The 10,000-nt window shown below is 44.4% G+C and overlaps 2 protein-coding genes across 3 annotated transcripts in view; one reads left to right on the forward strand and one right to left on the reverse strand.

Annotated features, from left to right (window-relative positions):
- The window catches only part of LOC306736841 (arf-GAP with coiled-coil, ANK repeat and PH domain-containing protein 3-like), a gene marked incomplete at its 5' end in the record, with an annotated part of 55,629 nt that extends 49,999 nt beyond the window's left edge, over positions 1-5,630 (reverse strand). The window contains one exon of the mRNA XM_079218523.1: positions 5,584-5,630. Coding sequence (XP_079074649.1) covers positions 5,584-5,630 — 47 coding nt within the window. The remainder of the gene's footprint in view (positions 1-5,583) is intronic.
- Positions 5,631-7,488: 1,858 nt separating this feature from the next.
- pusl1 (pseudouridine synthase like 1) overlaps positions 7,489-10,000 on the forward strand; it is a 7,703-nt gene continuing 5,191 nt past the window's right edge. For both annotated transcript variants that reach the window (XM_079218417.1, XM_079218416.1), the window contains exons 1-3: positions 7,489-7,547; positions 7,637-7,697; positions 9,117-9,304. In XM_079218417.1, coding sequence (XP_079074543.1) covers positions 7,492-7,547; positions 7,637-7,697; positions 9,117-9,304 — 305 coding nt within the window. In that variant the 5' untranslated portion in view covers positions 7,489-7,491. The remainder of the gene's footprint in view (positions 7,548-7,636; positions 7,698-9,116; positions 9,305-10,000) is intronic.

The raw sequence follows: 10,000 nt of genomic DNA on the forward strand, positions 1-10,000 counted from the left end.
TCCACAGGGAGCGATCCACCACTCTACACACAGACGGGAACTCAAATATTCATGCGGACTGATGGGGCACGGCAGATGTTTTGATGAGCCACGATGCTCTGCATTGTCTTTCTGTGACACTACAAGGTCACGAGAGTTTAAAAGGTCAACTGGTGGTTAAATGGTTGCTTCCCTGGAGGAGAAGGAGGAGGAGGAGGAGGAGGAGGAGGAGGAGAAGGAGGAGGGCAGTTACTGATCTCACCACCAGCACCATGAGGAGGTTACTAAGAGCTGCCCAGTCTGGCAGAGCTGTTATCCTATGATACATGTAATAATAATAATAATAATAATAATAATAATAATAGTCTGTTAGTAGGACTACGGCATCATGAGTATCTTTACTTATCTGCTCATGGAGCACAGTGTTGCTACATCAATTACTGACTGCATACCTCATGTTGAAATGTAGAGCACACATTTTAATACAAATTCAGATATAAAAAAATATCCATGCGGCATTCAAAATCTGTTGAAATTGCCAAGATGTAATAGTCTTGACTACACTGTTAGATATGTCCAGTTACTATATGTATGCAATCTATACTGTATAGTAGATGCATCTCACAACAACAACATGAATGCAACTGGAAGGGAATGTAGATCTTTATTTGGCTGCATTGTGCAGATTAAAAAACACTTTGATCATAAACGTCTGCTGTTGCGTAAGACCCACCATAGTGGAATTAAAGGAAAGGAATTAAATAAATACCTGCTGCCCACGTGTGGGTCTTAGTAGAGCATAAATAAATAGTTTGACCTTCCTGTACCTTTAAAGAAAAGCTTATTAAAGATGCTTAATGCAAGAGGTCTGCCCATAAACACCAATGGAATATCTGGAAGAGACAGAATTCTCAAGCAGAGCGATTTTGTTCCACTCGTCTTTTGCGTCACAAACATCAGGACTGACGTCCATATATGGAGGACAAGAGGTCGTCTTCCTTCTGCCGGCACACAGCTCCTGCGTACGTGGACGCATGAGGAGAGGAGAGTCCCACATTAGCAACTTAATGGGATCTTTTTAAACGTTACGCCAAGGACTCCATGTTGCAGAGAGGATCTCTTTCTGGTAGAGTTCAGAGGGTCGGTGTCTCTCAAAGAGGTTTTCTCCTAAATAAGTTTAGGACAAGCAAACGCACGTCTTTAGTCTTTAGTCCGGGACACGTTCAGGCGTCTTTGCATTAGCAAACAGTTCATGCAGTCGGCCTACTTTGGCAACAGGTAATCTATTCAGCACTTTAATGCGTTTCTCTTTGTGCGATGAAGTGGCCTGCACCGTCTCAAGGTCACCGTGTCACCATGCAGGCCAGACGTGAGCCTCTCTGCATCCCGGACCGAGGAAGAGGAGGGTGGTCACCTTCACAGCACTACTCTCCATACGTGGTGCAAATGTACAAATGTACGTATCTCACCGGCTGCTGGCCAACAGGATCCATCGCCTCAGACCAGCAGAAGAGTGGAGTGTGGAAAAGAGGATTAGTTGTGACGATGATGGAATAAAACTACAGACAGTGGAGAGAAACCAGGGCGCCAGACAAATAATTAGAGCATCAAGGAGCACTTTAATCTGCCAATAAATGGAGACATGCTTTTAAAATAATGTGGGAAATCACATAAAAGAGGGGCCAAAGGCCCCATTTTACATAGTGCTTTCAAATCTACGACCTAATCCAGATCCCGACATTTAACATATTCCTGAACTTCCTTTCTCTAATAACATAGAGACTGTCTCTCTTTTGAGATTCAGTCGAATGTATTTATGAGAATTTAACATTCTGGTTGAGTAATTTAACCAACTGGGTCTGGAAGAGCAGCGCAAGCAGAAACACCTTGTATTGATGAGTAAGAGAAGGAGCCAAGGAAAGGATTGATAGGCTAGGAAGGAGACACCTGACAGGTCTTCATAGGGAGTGCAGGAACTTGATAAATCATCATTAAAAATAACTTTTGAACAGACAAAGGTGCTCAGATATGATCAATGAAAGAGTTAAACATCTGTATATGTGTTGCTCATTCTTCAGGCGGCTGCGTGCTCTGACATGCAGACAGGAAGAGATGATCTGAATATGAGGGGAACTGACGTGCAGGTTTGGCAACTTTCATGTGTATAAAGGAGTGGAACACAAGTATTGTGAAGATGACTACTCATTCATGTTTCAAACACGTCATAGTCATCTTGTTTGAACTAAATTGTACATGACTATAAGCAGACTGTAACGCATTATAAGTATGTTACTAATGCATTATAGACATTCAGGACATATGAAATGCATCAGAATAGATCTTCTTGAAACTCCTCTTGGTTCGGCACATTCAGAGTAATGGCGGCGTCGTCTCACAGCTCCCTCTCTCCTCTCCCATTGTAAAATTCTCTGTCCTCTTTTCTCCGAGCTCCCATTTGTCTCACTTACTGCAGCCGTTGCTAGGCAACAGCTCACACCCACATATGCACAGTAATACTGATATCATAACGATGTCGTCAATGAAAGGACTAAATATAAGTTCTGAAAGGTTCATGTGATACTTGCCTTTATTTGGTCCTGGTAAACATTAGTCCATAAGGACCTTGTTGAAAACAGTTATGTTCTTGCATCCGCATAAAACCTCAAGTATCAGAATGCATCATACTGTATCATACTGTATCATAATGCATCATAATGTATCACAATGAGTCATAATGCATCATAATGCATCACAATGCATCACAATGTATCACAATGTATCATAATGCATCAGAATGTATCACAATGTATCATAATGCATCATAATGCATCATAATGTATCATAATGTATCATAATGAATCATAATGTATCATAATGAATCACAATGTATCATAATGTATCATAATGTATCATAATGCATCATAATGTATCATAATGAATCACAATGTATCATAATGCATCACAATGTATCATAATGCATCATAAAGTATCATAATGTATCATTATGTATCATAATGTATCACTATATATCATGTGTATCATAATGTATCATATGTATCATAATGCATCATAATGTATCATATTGTATCATAATATATCATGTGTATCATAATGTATCATGTGTATCATAATGTATCATAATGCATCATAATGCATTATAATATATCATATTGTATCATAATGCATCATAATGTATCATAATGTATCATGTGTATCATAATGTATCATAATGCATCATAATGCATCATAATATATCATATTGTATCATAATGTATCATGTGTATCATAATGTATCATATTGTATCATAATGTATCATGTGTATCATAATGTATCATATTGTATCATAATGTATCATGTGTATCATAATGTATCATATTGTATCATAATGTATCATGTGTATCATAATGTATCATATTGTATCATAATATATCATGTGTATCATAATGTATCATGTGTATCATAATGTATCATAATGCATCATAATGCATCATAATATATCATATTGTATCATAATGTATCATGTGTATCATAATGTATCATATTGTATCATAATGTATCATGTGTATCATAATGTATCATATTGTATCATAATGTATCATATTGTATCATAATGTATCATGTGTATCATAATGTATCATAGCTCTCAGAAGAGACCGTGGTGCCTCCAGCGCATCAGATCACAACCAGCTGGTCCCAACAAGCAGGCAGCTGCAGCTCAGGCTTTGTGACCGGATGGATGGATGCAGCAGGTGACCGAATAACAGACAGGTGGGAGGACGACACGACTACTACAGACATCGTATAGAGTCTTCCACCAACACAAGAGACTCAACTACTACAGACATCTTATAGAGTCTTCTACCAACACAAGAGACTCAACTACAGACATCTTATAGAGTCTTCCACCAACACAAGAGACTCAACTACTACAGACATCTTATAGAGTCTTCCACCAACACAAGAGACTCAACTACTACAGACATCTTATAGAGTCTTCTACCAACACAAGAGACTCAACTACAGACATCTTATAGAGTCTATCAGCAGCAGCACAAGTTCATACCTGCAGTGAGTGTGTGTGTGCGCGTGTGTGTGCGCGTGTGTGTGTGCGCGTGTGTGTGTGTGTGTGTGTGTGTGTGTGTGTGTGTGTGTGTGTGTGTGTGTGTGTGTGTGTGTGTGTGTGTGTGAAGACAGAAAGGACCAGCTCTCTGCTCGTCTTCTGTTTCTCCACAACGATAAAGAGGAGGAAGAGACCTGGACACCAGTCAACTTATGTCTATTACAATAAGGCAGTTGATAGCATGGTGTGTTTTCTCTTGGACCATCCCTTCTTATGCATTAGTATACTTGATGCATTTAGAATAGCTCCTGATATCTGTCTCATTATACTTTGAGGTACATCTGTGCACTGCTTTCATCTCTTTTCTTTTTGGAGCAGGACACAATGTGTGTATGTACATGAACGCAGGCCAGACAGAGAACTGGATCATATCATACAGAGGGATGAAAAGCAAGGAGACGGATTTCCACTAGCATCATCATGATTGCATATTACACAACATACCATTGACCCTATGAAAGGAAACATCAGCTTCCTTTCTCAGTGTTGGAACAACAGTCTTCATGGGGAGGGAACAGAGCGTCTCTCCCTGTGACCGTCCATCACTGAGGGGGCATTCATGCCCGTCTCTCTCAGCCTTTGCCTTTCATTCTGCTGCCTGCTTTGTCACTCAAATCACAAACTATCTGTGAGTCGCACAACGCTCCACAAGCCGGAGAAGTTGTGTCTGAGAGAGAGGAAGAGGGAGAGGAAGAGGAAGAGGGAAGCAACGACACATCAAACACAGACGCTGACACGAGGAAACCGAACCGAAGATAGAGACACTAATAAGTGAAACACTGAAGACATGGCCAGCATGAGAGCCCTGGCCTGCAGGCTGCTAGACGCTCCTCTGGTAGTTTCTAGTCGGCTCGTGCCAGACTGGCACGTGGACTGAGTGAGGCTACAGCCCTCCAGGGGCAGCAAGGGGCCGACAGCTGGGTCTGTGCCCAGGAGGCGGTCCCTGTCTCCTGCTGAGAGGAACCCACTGCCTGCATCTCCTCTCCTCACCAGCAACCTGTGTGCTCATCCCTCAGGCGCCTCCATCCCTCTCACTTGTTACGGCCATTAGAGGAGGGCTCCTTTCCTCTTCAGTGCATAATGTGGCTGAATAAAGCATGCTGGAAATCACTTATCATTTTGACACTGAAGCAAAATGGATCCTCGGTCCGTGGCGATGAGTGTCCCTCCTCTCGTGCACGGAGCTGCGTTACAAGCCACATCCAAACATCTGGACCCGCGGACACGCGCCTGCCTTCCAGACATGTGTCACGATGCAAATACACGTTTTAACAAACAACCAAATGTGACATAAAAAAAAATCTAGATTTTTTTCTTTTACACGAGAAAATAAAATAAAAACCAAATGTACGAAGCCCGCCGTGTGGTGACACGTGACTCACGCCGACACAAGCCGACCTGAGCGGCCGGTCAGACCCATCATGCGTAAAGAAGGTGTGCCATCTTGGCGCACCGCGGCGCGTGTCTGCGGGGAGCAGCGTACCTGAATCGGGGGGAATCTTTTATGCATTCCTCAAAGTCCACCGTCATGTTGGCGTTTCTCGTGTATTCCCTCTTCAGTCGGTCAGTGGCATCGCCCGCGGCGGAGGTCGCTGGAGCGGCGGGTCGTGCTGAGTCCTGACGCGCAGCCTCTGTCCCTCTCTCTCCCGGTGGCTCCGTCACACCGAATGCCAGCTCGGTGCGCGGCAGCAGAGAGCTGGCGAGAGGCGGAGCTGCACCGTGGACCCCGGGACAGAAACGGAGAGGAGAGCGCCACCTGGCGGCAACCCGCCGCCACGACGCACAGCAGGAGGAAGAGGAGCTGAGGCTATAGATATCAATAGATGCAATAGATATCCCATAATATTTACACCAGTAGAACAGCACACACATCCCGCCATCATCACCTCCCTTCTTCTTATTTTTGTGATCAAATGTGATTTTCTAGATATGCATATAAAGAAAGATGTATAATATAAGTATATATATATATATATATATATATATATATATATATATATATATATATATATATATAATTATATTATTATTATTATATTAATTATTATTATTATATAATTATTATTATATTATATTATTATTTATATTTTTGTGCAATACTGTTACATCTTTTTTATTTTGTGCCTTATTTTTATTTATTTATTACTTTCAGTTTATTCTAATTCTGTGTGTTAGGAGGACCCAGCAAAATAAGCATTTCATTGAATAACTCTGTTATCTGTGCTTATGACAGCAAACACATCTTGAATCTTGAAGAAAAGATCTGTACAATACATAGAGAATCGATACACATGAACATAATCATACAAATGCAAAAAATAAATAAATACATAGGAGTATACCATACACATGTATATACGCGCACACACACACACACACACACACACACACACACACACACACACACACACACACACACACACACACACACACACACACACACACTCATCACCTCCCTAATAACACAACAATAGTGATGGTTTTGTCTGTTTCACTCTAATAAATAGTCCATGTTCATATAACATCAAGAAAAGAAGGAATATGAGAAGACCTAATATTTTAATAATGAAGTTGTAATATTAATAATAATTGGGTTATAGGCTAACCCCAATTTAAAAATAAAAGCTTACACTTATGCTGACACCTCCATATATGGCCTATACCTCCTATGTGCCCACATTAATGATAAGATCAAATGAATCCATAACACATGCAGTTTCAACCAGGACTAGCATTATATATTTTTACATTCTCAAGTGGCCTTTAGAGCTTCCGGGAGACAATATTGAGTTTGAGGAGGAATATCTTGTATGAATGTCTTTATTTCATGAGAGAATCAGAGTTTACTCTCACATGTCTGGCTGTGGATTGCGCAATACATAATTGAAAAGAGCCAATCAGATTGTTTGCCTTGTTTGTAATGAAATGCATAAGAAGTCATAACTGCAGGAGTACCAGGCTCTGACCTCACTGGTTTTCAGAGCAGATGGCTTTGCGGCCAGGGCGAGGACGCCGACGCGCATGCGCCGCGCCGCGTCTGTGCGACATGACGCAATCAAAAAGGGACCGATAAGGGTCCTCTCAGAGCCAACAGCTACACGTGCATGTTCATACGTGTGGTTCATGTGTAGTTCATGCAGAAGCACAGAGGTGGACACGTGACCGCAGAACTACGCACTGAGTGACGTGACGCATTTGCCGCTGTGTTTCCGCTCTCTTCCGGACTACAAATAAAACCCCGCCTCTTCCGGACTACACATGAAACCCCGGCTCTTGGCGGCGCTGCGCGCTCCTTGTAGACCGGATCCGGCTCGGGTCTGTCCCTGAACACACGCGTCCTTCACGGGCAGGAGCCTCAGCGCCGCGGCCCTGAACGCGTCCAGAGGCGGCCATGCCCACGTGGGCGCGCTACCTGCTCTTCTTTCAATACACCGGAACCCATTACAGGTGAGGGACTGGACCCATTACAGGTGAGGGACTGCAGGGTCATCTCCCACACAGGTGTGTTCATAATGTTGATCTGTTCTGTGTCCTAGGGGAGCGGTGAAGGTGCCTTCCCATCAGCTGGGCAGGAAGGGGGTGCAGGACCACCTGGAGGTACGGGTCCTGAAATACATACCATAATACACATGCTCATCTCCTCTGGTCCTGCAGACATGAGCAGAGCTGCTGTGTTCATGTTGTGAAACGATCAGACGGCATGTTAACAACATCTACCACAACAACACGTGACATGGCTAGTTGCCAGTTTATTAGGTACACCTAACGCACTAAAACACAACAGTCCTTCATGTTTAGTTTTGGTGAAGAGGCTCTGTGTTTCCTACAGCAGAGTTCAGCTCGCCCGCCTGCATGATGGGGACGCCTGCCGGGTGTCCTCTCCCTCTTCTCTGCTGTCTGTTCATGGTGTTCTGCTGAAGGAAGAGGGACAGTGTTAGAACACAGTCTCTATTCACAGCTGACTTGAATCCTCTTTTCAGTCCATGTCTGCTCTCTGTGGGGAGATGAGGGGTGGAAAAGTTGAAAAGCTACTTTCAGAAGGTTTTTAGGTTCTCTCTCTGTGACGTTCTCTCTCTCTCTCTCTCTGTGACGTTCTCTCTCTCTCTCTCTCTGTGACGTTCTCTCTCTCTCTCTGTGACGTTCTCTCTCTCTCTCTCTCTGTGACGTTCTCTCTCTCTGTGACGTTCTCTCTCTCTCTCTCTGTGACGTTCTCTCTCTCTCTCTCTCTGTGACGTTCTCTCTCTCTGTGACGTTCTCTCTCTCTCTCTCTGTGACGTTCTCTCTCTCTCTCTCTCTGTGACGTTCTCTCTCTCTGTGACGTTCTCTCTCTCTCTCTCTGTGACGTTCTCTCTCTCTCTCTCTCTGTGACGTTCTCTCTCTCTCTGTGACGTTCTCTCTCTCTCTCTCTCTGTGACGTTCTCTCTCTCTCTCTCTCTCTCTGTGACGTTCTCTCTCTCTCTCTGTGACGTTCTCTCTCTCTCTCTGTGACGTTCTCTCTCTCTCTGTGACGTTCTCTCTCTCTCTCTCTGTGACGTTCTCTCTCTCTCTCTCTCTCTGTGACGTTCTCTCTCTCTCTCTCTCTCTCTCTGTGACGTTCTCTCTCTCTCTCTCTCTCTGTGACGTTCTCTCTCTCTCTCTCTCTCTGTGACGTTCTCTCTCTCTCTCTCTCTCTCTGTGACGTTCTCTCTCTCTCTCTCTCTCTCTGTGACGTTCTCTCCCTCTCTGTCTCTCTCTCTCTCTCTGTCTCTCTCTCTCTCTCTGTGACGTTCTCTCTCTCTCTCTCTGTGACGTTCTCTCTCTCTCTCTCTCTCTGTGACGTTCTCTCTCTCTCTCTCTCTCTGTGACGTTCTCTCTCTCTCTCTCTGTGACGTTCTCTCTCTCTCTCTCTCTCTGTGACGTTCTCTCTCTCTCTCTCTCTCTCTGTGACGTTCTCTCTCTCTCTCTCTCTGTGACGTTCTCTCTCTCTCTCTCTGTGACGTTCTCTCTCTCTCTCTCTCCGTGACGTTCTGTGTTCAGGATGCCATCCGGAGGCTGCGGCCGCTCAACCCGGTGTCTCTGTCGGTCTCCAGCCGGACGGACGCCGGCGTCCACGCTCTCTCTAACTCCGCCCACTTCGACCTCCAGCGCATGAAGGACAAGCCGCCCTTCACTGAGGACGTCCTCGTTGACGCGCTCAACTTCCACCTGAGGGCCGAGCACATCAGGTGAGGCCGAGCACGTCAGGTGAGGCCGAGCACGTCAGGTGAGGCCGAGCACGTCAGGTGAGGCCGAGCACGTCAGGTGAGGCCGAGCACATCAGGTGAGGCCGAGCAGAGCAGGTGAGGCCGAGCACGTCAGGTGAGGCCGAGCAGAGCAGGTGAGGCCGAGCACGTCAGGTGAGGCCGAGCACGTCAGGTGAGGCCGAGCACGTCAGGTGAGGCCGAGCAGAGCAGGTGAGGCCGAGCAGAGCAGGTGACGTTCTACAGTCACCTAAACTGCTCTAGTTCAGTGGGACGTTTTCAGATTGATCCCAACAACTTTTCATTCAGTGGAAGCATGAAGTAGAATGAACATGTTATTACAATGTTATTACAACAGACATGGAGAGAGACACAACATGCTACTGCTGCCATGTAATTACAATGTTATGGGACATGTGTGATGAACACCCAGCTGTTTAGTTGTCATATCCATGGTTCTGATATTTCTGCAAGCAGCCACAGTAACAGTAGATATAAAGATAATAGTACTGTTAAAAGAAACCTGGAGCATTGATTTTAAAACCTTAAACATCTTTCCATGTCTTCTCATCGTCAACAATGGCATACTCATAGCTACTCAGCAGTTAGCCGTTAGCCGTTAGCATGTAGCATGTTGAGCTTTCCAGGAAAGAGTTGGTCTTGTCCTTTTCTTTCCTCACT

Source organism: Taurulus bubalis, assembly GCF_910589615.1.
Source record: "Taurulus bubalis genome assembly, chromosome: 5".
NCBI lineage: Eukaryota > Metazoa > Chordata > Actinopteri > Perciformes > Cottidae > Taurulus > Taurulus bubalis.